The sequence below is a fragment of the Terrapene carolina genome, unplaced genomic scaffold (assembly GCF_002925995.2).
Source record: "Terrapene carolina triunguis isolate 2854851 unplaced genomic scaffold, T_m_triunguis-2.0 Scaffold211, whole genome shotgun sequence".
Classification (NCBI taxonomy): domain Eukaryota; kingdom Metazoa; phylum Chordata; order Testudines; family Emydidae; genus Terrapene; species Terrapene triunguis.
Window position 1 is genome coordinate 40,047,286 of NW_020664562.1, and position 17,236 is coordinate 40,064,521.

At 41.5% G+C, this 17,236-nt stretch overlaps 1 protein-coding gene across 6 annotated transcripts in view; it reads right to left on the reverse strand.

Annotated features, from left to right (window-relative positions):
- The window catches only part of LOC113407395 (nuclear factor 1 A-type), a 301,659-nt gene that overhangs the window by 78,385 nt on the left and 206,038 nt on the right, over positions 1-17,236 (reverse strand). For all 6 annotated transcript variants that reach the window (XM_026655854.2, XM_026655853.2, XM_026655856.2 and 3 more), the window contains exons 5-6: positions 11,948-12,065; positions 9,003-9,130 (exon numbers count right to left, since the gene is read on the reverse strand). In XM_026655854.2, coding sequence (XP_026511639.1) covers positions 9,003-9,130; positions 11,948-12,065 — 246 coding nt within the window. The remainder of the gene's footprint in view (positions 1-9,002; positions 9,131-11,947; positions 12,066-17,236) is intronic.

The window sequence follows — 17,236 nt, forward strand, 5'->3', positions numbered from 1 at the left end:
TTACAGGCAGGGCCGGCGCAACCCATTAGGCATCCTAGGCGGTCGCCTAGGGCGCTACAATTTGGGGGGCGGTGACCGTGGCGGTATTTCGGCGGCGGGACCTTCCACCGCCTCTGTGGGGGGCGGCATTTCGGGGCGGGACCTTCCGCTGCCTAGGGACAGGTGAGCAAAGCCCACAGGTAAGTGGGGAACATGGAGACTTGGGAGATGGGTCGGAAACAAGAGGGAGTGTGGGCTATATTGGCAGAGAGAAAGGAGGGTCAGGACAAAACTGGGAGGCAAGATCAAATCAGTATCTTAGATGCCTATATACAAATGTGAGAAGTATGGGTAATAAGCAGGAAGAACTGCTAATAAAGTGCTAATAAATAAACACAACTATGACATTGTTGGCATCACTGAAACTTGGTGGGATAATACACATGATTGGAATGTTGGTGTGGATGGGTACAGCTTGCTCAGGAAGGATAGCCAGGGGAAAAAGGGAGGAGGTGTTGCCTTATATATTAAAAATGTACACACTTGGACTGAGGTGGAGATGGACATATGAGATGGAAGTGTTGAGAGTCTCTGGGTTAGGCTAAAAGGGGTAAAAAACAAGGGTGATGTCATGCTAGGAATCTACTACAGGCCACCTAACCAGGTGGAAGAGGTGGATGAGGCTTTTTTTAAACAACTAACAAAATCATCCAAAGCCCAAGATTTGGTGGTGATGGGGGACTTCAACTATCCAAATATATGTTGGGAAAATAACACAGCGGGGCACAGACTATCCAACAAATTCTTGGACTGCATTGCAGACAACTTTTTATTTCAGAAGGTTGAAAAAGCTACTGGGGGGAAGCTGTTCTAGACTTGATTTTAACAAATAGGGAGGAACTCGTTGAGAATTTGAAAGTAGAAGGCAGCTTGGGTGAAAGTGATCATGAAATCATAGAGTTTGCAATTCTAAGGAAGGGTAGAAGGGAGAACAGCAAAATAGAGACAATGGATTTCAGGAAGGCGGATTTTGGTAAGCTCAGAGAGCTGATAGGTAAGGTCCCATGGGAATCAAGACTGAGGGGAAAAACAACTGAGGAGAGTTGGCAGTTTTTCAAAGGGACACTATTAAGGGCCCAAAAGCAAGCTATTCCGCTGGGTAGGAAAGATAGAAAATGTGGCAAAAGACCACCTTGGCTTAACCACGAGATCTTGCATGATCTAAAAAATAAAAAGGAGTCACGTAAAAAATGGAAACTAGGATGGATTACAAAGGATGAATATAAGCAAACAACACAGGAATGCAGGGGCAAGATTAGAAAGGCAAAGGCACAAAATGAGCTCAAACTAGCTATGGGAATAAAGGGAAACAAGAAGACTTTTTTATCAATACATTAGAAGCAAGAGGAAGACCAAAGACAGGGTAGCCCCACTGCTCAGTGAAGAGGGAGAAACAGTAACAGGAAACTTGGAAATGGCAGAGATGCTTAATGACTTCTTTGTTTCGGTCTTCACCGAGAAGTCTGAAGGAATGCCTAACCTAGTGAATGCTAATGGAAAGGGGGTAGGTTTAGCAGATAAAATAAAAAAAGAACAAGTTAAAAATCACTTAGAAAAGTTAGATGCCTGCAAGTCACCAGGGCCTGATGAAATGCATCCTAGAATACTCAAGGAGATAATAGAGGAGGTATCTGAGCCTCTAGCTATTATCTTTGGAAAATCATGGGAGATGGGAGAGATCCCAGAAGACTGGAAAAGGGCAAATATAGTGCCCATCTATAAAAAGGGAAATAAAAACAACCCAGGAAACTACAGACCAGTTAGTTTAACTTCTGTGCCAGGGAAGATAATGGAGCAAGTAATTAAGGAAATCATCTGCAAACACTTGGAAGGTGGTAAGGTGATAGGGAATAGCCAGCATGGATTTGTAAAGAACAAATCATGTCAAACCAATCTGATAGCTTTTTTTGATAGGATAATGAGTCTTGTGGATAAGGGAGAAGCTGTGGATGTGATATACCTAGACTTTAGTAAGGCATTTGACACGGTCTCACATGATATTCTTATCGATAAACTAGGCAAATACAATTTAGATGGGGCTACTATAAGGTGGGTGCATAACAGGCTGGAGAACCGTACTCAGAGAGTTGTTATTAATGGTTCCCAATCCTGCTGGAAAGGCATAACAAGTGGGGTTCCGCAGGGGTCTGTTTTGGGACCGGCTCTGTTCAATATCTTCATTAACGACTTAGATATTGGCATAGAAAGTACGCTTATTAAGTTTGCGGATGATACCAAACTGGGAGGGATTGCAACTGCTTTGGAGGACAGGGTCATAATTCAAAATGATCTGGACAAATTGGAGAAATGGTCTGAGGTAAATAGGATGAAGTTTAACAAAGACAAATGCAAAGTGCTCCACTTAGGAAGGAAAAATCAGTTTCACACATACAGAATGGGAAGAGACTGTCTAGGAAGGAGTACAGCAGAAAGGGATCTAGGGGTTATAGTGGAGCACAAGCTAAATATGAGTCAACAGTGTGATGCTGTTGCAAAAAAAGCAAACGTGATTGTGGGATGTATTAACAGGTGTGTTGTGAGCAAGACACGAGAAGTCATTCTTCCGCTCTACTCTGCGCTGGTTAGGCCTCAACTGGAGTATTGTGTCCAGTTCTGGGCACCGCATTTCAAGAAAGATGTGGAGAAATTGGAGAGGGTCCAGAGAAGAGCAACAAGAATGATTAAAGGTCTTGAGAACATGACCTATGAAGGAAGGCTGAAAGAATTGGGTTTGTTTAGTTTGGAAAAGAGAAGACTGAGAGGGGACATGATAGCAGTTTTCAGGTATCTAAAAGGGTGTCATAAGGAGGAGGGAGAAAACTTGTTCACCTTAGCTTCTAAGGATAGAACAAGAAGCAATGGGCTTAAACTGCAGCAAGGGAGGTCTAGGTTGGACATTAGGAAAAAGTTCCTAACTGTCAGGGTGGTTAAACACTGGAATAAATTGCCTAGGGAGGTTGTGGAATCTCCATCTCTGGAGATATTTAAAAGTAGGTTAGATAAATGTCTATCAGGGATGGTCTAGACAGTATTTGGTCCTGCCATGCGGGCAGGGGACTGGACTCGATGACCTCTCGAGGTCCCTTCCAGTCCTAGAATCTATGAATCTATGAAAAAGCTGGCGGCGCTCCTGCTTACAGGGTGCATTTTGATCAGGATGGAACCAAAAACAGAAGCTGTAAGCATTTACTAGGAATTAGGCCTTTAAACCAGTTTACAAAATACAGCTGAAACAGAACTGAACAAAAGTCAACGCCTGTACCCAAGTCCAAAGCCAGTTTGCTATTCCCTGGTTTTCTTACCTAACATCATCTTTATCTTCTCTCTTGCCTTTCTTCTCAGTTAACAAGAGTTATGTACTGAAAGTGCTGAGATAAAGTAACGGTAAGGAGAATACTGCAAAAGGTATTTGAAAACCAGAAGTAATTTACTACATGTCTGCTTTGTTTTACTTCCCAAGCCTTCCTGTTGTGAAAGGAAATTCATCTTTTCTGGCAGACTCCAGTCTTTTTAGGCCTCAGCGCTCCCCAGAAGCATTCAAGTGCAGGCAAATGGATGTGAGACTCGACGCGTACACTACAAGGAACATGGAATTAATGTTGGTTTTTGCTTTGGCTGTCATGTCTGAAGCATAAATAAAGCACCATACACTTGTTTGTGAAAAGTACCCCAGATGCAATACACAGAGTGCTCTGTGCTCTGGACCTTTCCTTGGGTTCACGCAGACCAGAATGCAGTGGAAATGCCGTGCTGCCAAGGCGTGGCGGGTGCAGACCCTGTGTCTAGAGCTCCACACACAACTTACTTTTCAAGGAGCTGAGACCCAGCGCAGCCCTTTAAAGCAGGAGTGCAGGGGAGGGATTGTGGATGGGCAATACATGTGGCTGGTGGGTTGCACAGAGCATAGATGAAGTCATCCAAAGCCTTTGGAAAGCAGGGGGTACTATCCCTCCTCATAGTCTGGAGTAGCAGTCTCAGAGTAGCTTTGTGCTGTTTTCTGCAAGGGGGGAGCAAGGCTGTTCTGATCTCCAGCCATTTTTCAGGCACCCCTTGAGTCCACAGATCAATGGACCCACTCACAGGTCCAATCACAGAAAAACAAGTCAGAAGGGACCACAAACAGCACCAACATAAAAAGAGCAAATGGGGAGAGAGGCAGGATAGCCAGCCATGGCTAGCCCTAGGCAAACTTCTGTTCCCAGCATGCACTGCTTTCAGAAACGTTGTTAATTTAGTTATTTATTGCATCCTTTTCAATCTTCCCTTTCCAAGTAAAAACTTTTAACCATTTACTTTCTCACCCTTGTATTTGTTCTTTTCTTTCTCTGGTCACTACACTATTTTCCCTTTCTTCTAATACATATCTCATTATTTTTGCCTCTGTCTTTTTTCACTATCATGTTTTCTATATGATGTAATAATTGTTCTCTCCTTTCCCCCTCCATCTTTCTTTTTCCACATTGTGTTCTCTTCCTCCTTCCAAGTTTCAATCCTCTTGCTATCATTTCTTTCCTCTCTCGTGACCCCCATTCCAAATCTCTGTGAAATCTCTCATTCTTCATCTTCTGCCTCCCCTGCCAAAAATTCTGTCTCTCCATGCACCAGATCACACACACATACACTGTCTCTCTCTCTCTTTCATGCTTTGCATCCCCCAAATCTCTCTCATGCACATGCTGCTCCCTTCTCCTCAAAACTAATCAAATGCCCAAACACATGCAGATTCCCCCAGAATCTGCACATACATGCAGGCTCCTTCTACTCCTAGATACAGGATAAGAAGCTGTGCCTAGATGGGTCTCCTTGTTCAGTTCAGTTTATGTGGGTCCTCTGGGGAACTGGGTGTGGCTGGTGGTGGCTGCTGTCTTCAACATCTGTCTTTTCCCCAAAGGCACATTCAGGGAGATAGTCCCACACAGCCATCCAACCTTCCCCTTTCCTCAAGGGAAGTAATCAACATGTTCCCATGTTGATCATGGACAGATCATCCAATAGGACATGTTTTGATGGGATGTAAGAAAATCTTGCTGAACAAATCACTCCTATGCTATTGTCTGGCAACACATGCTAAACTCTCAACAGTGACCAGCCTGAGTTAATAGTATCAGAAATATTCACAGTAGCAACGGGCTCTGTTGTAAACATATTTTACCATTGTATACAGTATAATTGCTCTGGGCTTTGATGGGCTACATCAACTATTAAGATGGTTTCAGTGTTTAAGCTCCCTTTGCAGATGTCAGTCAGATGAATTAAACATTAAAACCCAAAGTGATTATTATATGTTAAAAATGTAGAATTTTTTAATGTCATTTGTGGGATTAAATAAACAGTAAGGGTCTTACTTGGACAATATAGAGAGCAGAAAGGATGTAACTGAAACAGGGCAAGGCAACAATGAAACAGGGCAAGGTTACTATTCTTTCAGGAGCAATACTCTGGCAATATACAAAGTAATAAGGGATGTTGATCCCATTTCTATATTTTTCAGTGGGCCAATACATTTTCTAGGCAGTTGCCCTGTTGGAGACTCATAAAGCATTCTGTAGTGGTTGAGACGAAAGCATCCATGTCAAACATGAAGGACCAAATGTTGATTTCAGAGCCACATGTGACTTACTATATATTATATATTAAAACAAAATATGATGTAAACTGTTGCTTTCTGTTATACAGAGCTCTGATGGTGACTCTTGTTCTGCTGGCAGACCACTCTTTTGATGCGTTTGTAGGACATGATTATAGGTTTTTGTCCTCCACTATTGAAGAGGTGGCCCCTAAGTGCTCTCTTTGCTGGCTTCGTTCTCAGAGGTCAGCCTGGTTTATAGATGGTCTGAAACAAATGAAGCGAGAGGGAGATGGCTAGAGAACCAGTGGTGCAAATCTTGTGCTGAGGCTGACCAGCTGTAGCGTAAATATTTCTTTTTAACTCCTATGCTATTGCTGCGCAGGAGGCAAAGTGACAATTATTTTTCTCCTCCACAGCATCCGCAACATCTCAGACAGCAGATTTGATCTGGGTGACAGAGAGTCTGGTACATCTGGATAGTTTCAGCTCGATAGCTGGTCTGAGTCCCTCCTGTTGTGAAGAAATTGTTTGCTATTCTGCAGACAAGACTGATCAGATTAGGGATGGGCTGTTTGCTTCTGTGGTGATTGAGCCTGGTCTTGAGGGAACAAAGGCCTTCTCTTCTCTGCTGGAGTTTCAGCCAGTGATACTCCCTGAGGTACTGGAAGTGTTGGGAGACCTTTGTCCTGCAACCTGTCCTTTGGATTCACATCCTTCTTTGCTGGGGAAGGCCAGTGGGGAAGTGCTGGTCTCCTTATTTGTGGACACTGTCAGCATCTCTTTTAGAGGGGGCAGGTTGCCTATTGTTTTGGAGGAAACAGGAGTGCAGCCTTTGCTCAAGAAGTCATCACGGGGTGCTGACAATCTTGCTAATTATCAACAAGTATCACATCTTCCCTTTCTAGGTAGGATTGTGGGAAGGTTGTGACAAGACAATTATCACCGTGTCTAGATGCCTGTGATCTCCTTGACCCTTGTCAATCTGGGTATTGACCTAGCTATGACACAAAGATTGCCCTGGTGCATTGGTCAGTGGTCGCCTCCTGGCGACGGATGAAAACCAGGATTCCATGCTGGTATTATTAGATCTATCAGCTGCCTTTAATATGCTTGATCACGAAATGCTACTGACTTGCCTGAGAACCTGTTGGGAATGGACCAGGCCACTTTTCAGTGTTTTGTTCTCTTCTCTCAGCAGGTAGCTGTGGACAATTGCTCCTCTTCCTGTGGAGCTCTGTGGGGTGCTGCAGGGTGGCATTCTGTCATCCCTCTTGTTCAACAGGCATAAAAGGCCATTAGGAACATTTGTAAGGGGGCATGGGGGTCAGTGTTTTCAGCATGCTGGTAACTCCCAACTGTATGTCACTATCTTCTCTCATTTGGAACTATGCTGTTCAGCACCTCAACCACAGTTTGAAAGCAAGCTGGCTGGAGCTCAGACCAGATCATACTGAGGTGATGAAGGTGGGTTGGGGGATGTTGCAGGAGAACAGGGAGGAGGTAATATCAACCCCTTCCATTGAAGGAGTATGTCTGCCATTAGTTGATAGTACAGTATTCACAATTTAGGAGTGAGTCTACAGCCCATGCTGCTGTTTGACGATCATATTACAGCAGTGACCCGGTTTGTGTCTAGCTAGGAGGTTGCAGTCCTTTCAGACACAGACCTTGCCACTGTTTCTGGGCTTTCTGTCACCTCAAGATCAGACTACGCCAATGCACTCTACATGGGGCTACACCTTAAAACTATTTGGAGACTGAAGCTGGTGCAGAATGCAGTGGCTTGCTTACTGAACAGGACATTTCACTGGGGGCACATGACCAGAGTGATCCAGGATCTGTGCTGGCTGCCCTTGTGTCTCTGGGTGGATTTTAAGGTGTTGGTTATGACGTATAAAACCCTACATGGCTTGGAGCTGGCCTACCTGAGGGACTGCCTTTCTCTCCATGCTATACTGCCACAGCTGTGGTCAGCAGGAGCACTTAGACTGGATCCAGCTCATTATAAAAGAGAGGGGGGCTGTTGGCAGGATGTTCTGTCAGCTCTGAGACTCTGAAACTTGCTCCCTCCCCAGTCTGAAATAGCTAAATTTGGTGGCTTTCCAGGCATGCTGCAAAAGACATCTGTTTGATGTGCTTCTGGAGAAGGCTATGGATATGCTTCAGAGATGATGAAGGTAGTAGGTGGCTGGCTGGCCAGCCAAGTTCCTGCAGAACTGATTTTAATGGTGCTGAGGTATAATATAATTGTACAGCTGTATCATTAATTATATTAGGGTGCCTAGACCATTGGTTAGACATCTTTATTATTTTAAATCTAAGTAAAATTATATTAAAATATATAAAACACAAAGGACTAATCCCTTAGGACCATATATTGATGACCTGGTAAAATGTTGGAAGGTGAAAGACGAAAAACACTTTGTTGATATTCAATAAATTAGTATTAATAATAATTAGCAATAAAATCCCTATCTAGAACAGAGATCTGTGGCATTATTTTGCCTACTAACTGCCATCATGCCAGGAAAATGTTTTCATTACTATTGAGTACCCAGATGATACCAAGCTAGGTGATCAAGAGACATTAAGTAAATAACACAAGCCAAGGAAAATTCATCAGGAAAAGGCATGGCTTCCCCCTTAAAGTTCTTAACTCCAACATCCAATGATATGTACACCTCTACCCCGATATAACGCAACCCAATATAACACAAATTTGGATATAACGCGGTAAAGCAGCGCTCCAGGGCGGCGGGGCTGCGCGCTCCGGCGGATCAAAGCAAGTTTGATATAACGCGGTTTCACCTATAAAGCAGTAAGATTTTTTTGGCTCCCAAGGACAACGTTATATCAGGGTAGAGGTGTATTTCAGCATAGAGTCTCCTATCAAACTTCACACCATTATGGATGAATACAACAGCAACTCATACTGAGTCTCTTAAAAACCCATTGCAGAGTAAACAAATGTTATATAACCCTTCAAAAATCTTTCCATCTGATAGAGGTATGTTTTTATATATATATGTATATATAATGGCATTTTACAACAGAATGAAATGTGCTCCACAGCTGGGACAGGTGCTGTGTTTTGCCAAGCTGTTATCAGTGATATTCCATGATTGGATATGGACAATTTGACAGAGAAGGAGAGCATATCTTTTGCTGCCTTATTCAAATACTTCAGATGCTTGGCCCAAATACAAAAGTGACACACTACGAAAACATTTGCAGCTGCAAGAGCAATCAAACTTGCAATATTTTCATTAGACTGACCATTTCAGCACAAATCATAGGGGTTTTATTTATAGCCTTTCTATACGATATTCTCTTATGATAACGAAACTGAAAAACTGGAGAAAATTTCCTATGACTCCTGAAAGCCGTGGCTTACCTGGCTCCACTTCATGCCATCCACTTGACTGACTGCCACTTCCTGGAGAGCGTCCTTGGCTTGTATAAAATGGCTCTTCACCAGGACTGTCCATTTCATCCTCCACAGATTTGAGGCGTTTTGTAGAGCTGAAACAGCAAAACATACAATACTGTATATGCTGAAAGGATACAAAGATATTTCTGTATTGGTATATTTCTCGGTAGCATGGGAAGAGACCAACTGGGTTAAGTTTAGTGACATTGACGGCATTGACTCGGGAGAGATTCCCGTTCTCTTCACTCTTCCCCACAAAGCTGAATCAATGTTCCTCAGTCCTGATCTACTTTTTTCAGACTTGAGGCTGCCTTATGCCTTTCTGAACTGTGCCAAGCTCCATGCTGATTTTGTGACACAGAACAACCTCCAATAAAGACTAAGCTGAGATCACCAAACTCATTCCAAACTGGAACCAAAGCTATTTTAAAATTCAGATTTTCACAGCTGTAAGGCTAGGACATTATGTAAAGCATGCTGAAGTCAACAGAAAGACTCCCATTGACTTCAATGGGTTTTGTATCATTAACTTACTGTGTCACCAGCTATCAAATAGTTAATATTGAACAGATATGGTACTGACAGGTAGACCCTCATTTAAACTACCTTGTCTTCTCCTTATCTTATTGTGAATTCCATATACCCCCTTTGTATGCATTTTTTTAATATTTTCAATGCTTTCTTTTCCTAAAGAAAAATTCAGTGGCAGCAATCCCAGCTTTATGGCAACCCTACAATAATAAACACACGAGTGATGGCAAAAGATGGGAAAGATATTTCAGTTTTACATTGTCACAGGTTATTTTAAACAAGTATAAAAATTTTACCCTGTACCTAATTTGTTCAATGCCTGATGTAGGACATAGTCTCTGGATGCCGCCACACATTTAAAAAAAAGAACAAAAAGCTTGCTGACTAATGTCAACATTGAAAGACTCCCACACAACACTCACCATATACAATACCTCCTCCAAAATCCAACCCGGGCAAAAGGCTGAGAGAAGGGAGAACCTTACACTGTGCTCTGAAGGTCAACTGACTCAAAGTGTGGCAGAGCGGTGGGGGAATGAATTTCAGTGCCAAGGGTCTACAATCTTGGCTAAGTTTGGAATAATGAGATGTACAGAATGCTCTAGGATATTATTGTCAATTTGTCCTAACACATTTTTCCAGATCTTATGTCTATTGCCAACTCTTTATTCTGTGGGGTCAATTCCACCAGCAGTGTGTAAGGGATTCAAGAAAAGCCCTACCTGCCTAAATGTTCCATAGAGTAAACAAGAATAGACTCCTTTGTGTATCAGGGATGTACTGGATGGATATAAAACATTCCATTGGCATAATTCCCATTGAGCTAAATCTTCCAGCCTTTACTCAGGCAAGACTCACTTTAATTTCTGCCTGAGAAAGAGCTGCAGGATTTGGGAGTTCTGTATGCAAAGCTGAAGGGAGACAATGTTTTATGGTATGTATGGAATGCAGGTTCTGCCATAACTTATTTTAAAGAATCAGTATATGTCGGTAGGGGAAATTCTATGTGTACAATATAATTACTGCCTGATAGTGCCGCTGAGTCTGTGTATTTAAGGAATATTTTTTTTCTAACTGGGAATAACCTAATGAGAGAAAAACAAACATATTACCAAGTTATTAACTACTGGTGATGTTTATAATTAGCTCCTTATCAGTGCTAGCTATTTGCAGAAGAATAGAAGAGTGACAACTGAGCTTTTAAGTAACACTAATAACCTGCCTTTTTCACTCCTGGAGTCACAACAAAACTCTTGCTGGGAGTAAGTCTAATGATGAGCACTGCACATACAATATGCCAAACACATGTGAAAAAACTAACAGCACAAACTTTTAAATTGATTACTGCCACATGTAATGAGAACTGTATTTGCTAAGCTTCAGAATGCTGACTGAGCTCATGTGTACAGAATGTTCTTTCAATCACTGTGAACTATAAGCTAAAAGTTATTGCTAGGAGACTCTACATACTTTTGTAGAAAATAAAAACAGCTACAGTGAAAAGATATGTTTTTTTTTTTATGGTGTGCTTGCTTTTTGCAAAGCTGGTGGCGCTGCAGACTGAGATCAGAACCTAAAAGAACTCCAAGCTGAAGTTAGAATTTCTTGTCATGTCTTCGAAATAACTGATCATTTTGGCTGGTGGACAAACAAAAATCAATCTGGTTCCTTAATAGTGTTCAAGATGGCAATGGTGACTAGGCTTATTTATAAATTCAATCTCATGGATGGTTAAAGTAAAAAGACAGTAAAAAATATCCTTGTCTGCATCTAAGATATGCAATCGGACTTGATAGTAGCCTCCATCAAAAATTCAGTTGCTTCATTAAATCACAAAATTCTTAAAGCCACACCAAAATATGAATGGATTAAAAGCCAAATCTTCAACACTATGTTAGTTTCACAGTTAACACTTTTATGTATACACAATACATGTAAGTTTTATCTGAAGTCTGGTGTCCAGTCTCTTTTCCTTCAATGCAATGCAAGCTATGATACCTACAAGAAATATCTCCATGAAAAATACTCAGTGACATTATCATAGGAGGACATTATGTTTCATTATGATCCTGATTCTCCTTATACCAGTGTGACTCCACTGATTTCAATGGAATTACCCCTGATTCTAAACAATGTACGTGAGAAAAGAATCAGGACCTGTGTGTGTCTCTGCAGCTTTTTTCAAAGCTGGACTTTAAGTATAGAGCTTTAATATAGATTGAGACAGACACTCAAATTTGTGATTCTGAAAAGACACACCATCCCGTCCCCACCAGAACACATCAAACAATGTAAATACTAAACAATAACTTCCATATGAGCATTAATCGTAATCTGGGTTTCACAAGTAACCCAATAGCATACACATATCAAATTACCTGGTAGAGGATGTGCTAGGTAAAGACCTCCTCATTGCTCCTGGGCTCATGCTATAGTATGAAGAACTTTCCAAATCTGAGAGGGAGAAATTTGGGCCTGTTCCTGCAGCTATTGGTGCTAGGGAAACAAAAGAAATTCAAGTCAGTAAGTCATGTAAATAAGGACTCAATTATGTGAATTGACACTGTAATCAGGAACATTTTACCACTATACGATTCCCTCTGGGGCAGGGAGTGTCTTTTTTGGTCTGTTTGTACAATGCCTAGCACAATGAAGTCCAGGTCCCCACCTAGGGCTCCTAGGTACTACGATAATACAAATAAATAATAATAATGATATGATATAATAAAGATGTTCTTATTTTCTTTTCAGGTCAGTCTTTTCTGTACCGTCAATTCTAATAATTTGCACCAAGAATCTTGGATTCCTTTAAGAAACTGCTGCCATATTGTAATCTTCTTAATAACATCTCTTGAAACTTCCTTCCTTAATAGGCACAGCCTGAGTAGTGGACGTGTTGCACCATCCCGTGTATGCCTGGCCCAGTCTGTGAGCTCTGGTAGACAGGGAAGGGGCACTGGTGCCACCTCTTCCCAAGACCTTTGGGAATGCTGTGTGTACCCAGATGTACATAGAGGCTACAGTCTCTATACCCCTGGAGCATAGCAGCTATGACTATCCAAAGCCCCTGCGGGAAGTATGCAAGGGGCTGAGACTCCTTGTGTTCCTTTCTGCCTCTGTGCACCTGTGCGGGAGCCAGAGACAATTTGCCTCATTATATTATTATCCAACAACTGTTTTCTATTGTTCTTTATTCCCACCAGCATGCATGGTTTTCTGTAAGGACTATCACTGCTATGACTCACCTGACTCTAATAACTTGCCTAGAGTACTGGTTTTACACTAAGGTATTATGAGAGTTCCTTTTCCAAAAGTTTACAGGCATAGATAGGACTGTGAACTCCCATGTGTTGAGCAATATGGAACAAATGAGAATGTTGTAACCAAATATAAAACTGAGCCGGCAAGGTCTTCCTCAATGAAATCAAACTGCATGTGATATGATACCATTCCCACTGTCACCATTCCAGTGCCCTGACCTTTATAGGACATTCTGCTTTATGGACCATGATTGATTGTCTGTCCCATTCCACAATCTGATGAAAATTACCCCATTGCCCAAGATATATCTGTTTGGCACAGGATATATTATGTGAAAACTCTGATTCACAGGGATTTTCCTGGTGCCACACAATGATACTGAGCCAAATTTACTCTTGTGTCAGTTGGAACAACTGTACTGAAATCAATAGACCTGTGCTTGCTCCTACCGGGGAGGAATTGAGCCCAACTGAAATATTTCACTCTGGTGGGCATAAGTGAGGAAATCAAGATTGGATGGTTCAGGTATCTTGCACCAGTAACCTAGCACACCAAGGGTGAAATATGGGCCCAAATGAAGCCACTGGGAGTTCTGCCTTTGCTTTCAATAGAGTCAGGATTTCACCCCAAGTCTTAGGGAACAAGCACTGCTGGATTTGACAGATGAAGAATATAGCTTTGCAGCTGCCTCATCCTCCTCACAGTTAAACTGGCAATCTAGGGCAAAGATCTTTTAAGAAAGTCGATCAACATTGAGACAGACTGGGAATGGCATGGACAGCAAGCAACAGATTTTAAAAGGATGGGATGGAAAGCACACAATGCTATTAAAACTTAAGAAAATCTGGAATGATCATTAAAAGGGATTAATTTGGGAAGTAATTTATGGCAAGAACACCAAACTCCTTTGTTGTCTTCCTTTAACTAAAATATGTTTCCTGTGCACTGGTTGTATGAGAGGGCAGGGTTTTTTTTAAGAAAAATTAAATATAGTAAAACGAACTCATTTTATTAAATTGTGCTTTCTGCTAGAGTTTCCTGACAGCAGCTACAAGAGGCTGTAAAACTGACAAATTTGCATGGAAAAAGAAACCAGTGTAAGTAATTTGTGTAAAAGGTAACATGGACATGGACTGCTATAATTCAGACACCCTGCAGATAGCAGACTGCTGCAGTGTGAGCAGTTATGGGTTAGAAAAATGACCACACTGCAGTCAGTCTGACGTGAATGGAAATCAATCATAAAGATACTCTCTGCAGCATCTACTCCACAGTTTTCAGCAACTCCTTTGCCAAGCAGATTTGTGCTTTGTAAACCCCTTTGTTGATCAATTCCCCTGCACCCCAGACCTAACAAAGCCTAACTTAGAAGTTAATAGTAATATTTTCCAAACAGGCACATAAAAAGGCAGGCACTAAATTAAAGCACCATTTCTTTCCAAGGGGCAATGAATTTCCCAGCTATTGTAAGTTTTACTAAGCAGTTTTATTTCAGATACAGATGGAGGAAAATTTTGTGTTCATAAACTGACTCCGCTCCCTTTCATCACCCCCCAAAATCTAGGGAATTACTGGCCAAATTTGCCTTATGTGAAACTAAAATATACTTCCACTTCTCAACAGGGTGCACATAGCCTGAAAAGATGTGGAGTGGGATGGGGTAAAGCTAGTAACATAAAAACTAACCACAAGATAGAAAGGGTTAAATAGGTAACCTCTAGCTTCCTCCATATTTAACAATAATGGAGTTTTCCTGCCAGGTCCTTGGACACTCTGCAGTACTGAAGGAGCTGAGCTGAGAGGATGCAGGATGAAGGATAAAAAGACAAGATCCATTCCTCTTAAACAATAAAATGGTCAAAGGACAGAACATTTATTAAAGCAGTTGAGTATTAAAAGCATTTAAAGGGTTCATGGCAGTTGCTTATTTAAAAGGCCTATGTCGGTTCTAACAATGACATTCATACTAGAGACAGACCAAGGTCACTAAACTTAGTAATGCTATAGGGGTAAACTTTCCATAAAGGGGAACTGTTCTGGAATCATATTCTGTGTATTAGGAAGTTATCTTTCAATAAAGGGTATCTATGTTTTCTTTTCCCAGTTAGTTTGCTCTTCAAACAACATTTTACTGTAGACGAAGTGAGGAAAATGTCAGTGTATAGACCCCATCCAGAGGCTGGCAGGGAAGGGGTTAACTTTCTTTCTCTGGGTAGGGGGAATCGGTCTCTTCCTCTTTGGAATTTGGTTGAAGTGACTCATGTTTTATATCACTGTTATAGACTTGGCTGACTCGAGTCACACTTCATAACACTTTACATTGGACTTTGGCTGAGGGAACCTGGTTGTGTTCTATTTGGACCTTATATTTACTTTTCTGTTTTGCAACACAACATGTTGCAAAGGTGCATAAACTTCATCTAGCCTAGCCATGCAAAACCTTACCTGCTCCAAATGGCCCCTCACGCTGCCTGAATAGACTATCCCTCTTCTATTAGCACTGAATTCTGATGGAAAGACAGAGTCACACTTCGGTCTGTCCGTAGGATTCCCCATCAACACTCCAGCACCAGAGAGCAAACAGAAGGATTAAAGTGATCTAAATTGTGGCACAACTTTGGCTAAACTGAGTTTCCTCATTTTAGCATATGATCATCCAACATGTGATCACCCTCCTCGCCTGCACCCAATGTCCCAAGAACATGCTTTGGCATTGTCCAGAGCATTAGGATAGGTGTGGAGATCATTCTGTTCTATAATACAAAGCCAGCACTTTATTACACCGAAGTATACATAAATTGAAGGTTAAGATTATACCAGCCACACTGAAAATATGCTGCTTTCTCCGCCTAAGAGATGCTCCTCAGAAAAATGACACCAAAATAGCTCAAGAACACATCCCAAGCAGGAGATATAGGTTGAAAATTTCAACTGAGCTTCAACACAATACACACCCCACCCACATGGCTGCATCAAGATGTCATTTGACACAGAGCTCTGACCCCGATGAGGGAGGAGTAAAATGGTTTATTGGATAGAAATCTGGCCTTTCATTTAAAACTTCCTTTGATTGATGTGTGCGGCACGTGTAAGTGAACTAACTGATGCAGCCTCAGCTGATTTCAGCTGACAGGGTGGTCTCCATCACAAAACTCCTACGCACACAGGATACATTTCAATTACTCTGAAGGGGCAGAATGAGAGAGTTTGCCTGAAAGACTGGACCAACCCTCATCGTAGGCCGATCATTCCATGTTAAACTGGGGAGGTGAGCAAGGAGCTGCTTCTCTTTGACCGCCTGCAGGGTAGCTCCGCTCTGGATAAAGGGCACCTCTGAGGAAAACTCCCACTGATGCCAGGTTATTAGACCCGAAATGTCAAGAAAAATAAGAGAAAAATTAGCAAAAAACCCTGTGACTTAATTCAATTTGAATATTTATTTTGGAAATTTACTGAACTAGAGTACAGGAAACCCACTAAATAAAACCGGCCAAGCTGGCATCTGTCTTCCTTAAAAAATGGCACTGTCTTTTAGTTGTTAAGATATATTTAATTTCTCTTTTTTCATTTTTTGTTTATTTGTTTTTACAAAGATATTTGGGTAAAACTAGGATCAGGACACGTCTAACACTGCAGCAAAGTGACAATGTACATAAGGCTAAACGTATTATAAGAAACATGATGTTTGACTAACACACTTTTTCATATACTGTGGCTTAACAACCAGAGGAAAACAAACTATCTTTCTGACTCAGCGAGGAAAGGGTCGCTCGAATTTGTTGCATAACCTTTGTCTCCTATGTACTGTATTGTTAGGTTCAAAGAGGTTTTGCCGAATACAACTGATATGAAATGTGTGATGTTCATTTTAAAATTACTAGTACAGCTTGCTATTGACCATCTAATTATGCTGAGTTCCATTTATAAACATAGCTAACCACTAAGTTTATGGAGACTTTTTGTGCTGCTTTAATAGGATATTGATCGAGAGCAAGGTTTGAGTGGACTGCCATTGAATTGTGTAATGGCATACAAAAAGCAAGGTCACGGCAACTGTTCATTCTATGCCTGCAGTCTATTTTTTATTATAATCTTTTTTTCTCTCCCTCTTATATACCCAAGCCCAAATGCTATGTTTGGAATAGCAGTCAGTCCTTGGCTAAGGAATACAGAGTTATCTTTTAAATGTTATTTTTCATGCTGCTGACTTCTAACTATCTCAGCTACAGTATTGCTTAGTATAGCAGAAAACATACAGGCTATATAAAAGCCTTAGTAAGTGTGCTCTGCACTAGGGAGTTCTATGGATCCTTCCCACTCTCCTCCAGACTGCAGAAAAGCAGTGGAGCCACTCTGCAGTTTCAGAGCTGCAGCAGCACCAACTCCTGCTTTTTTGCAAGGCGACT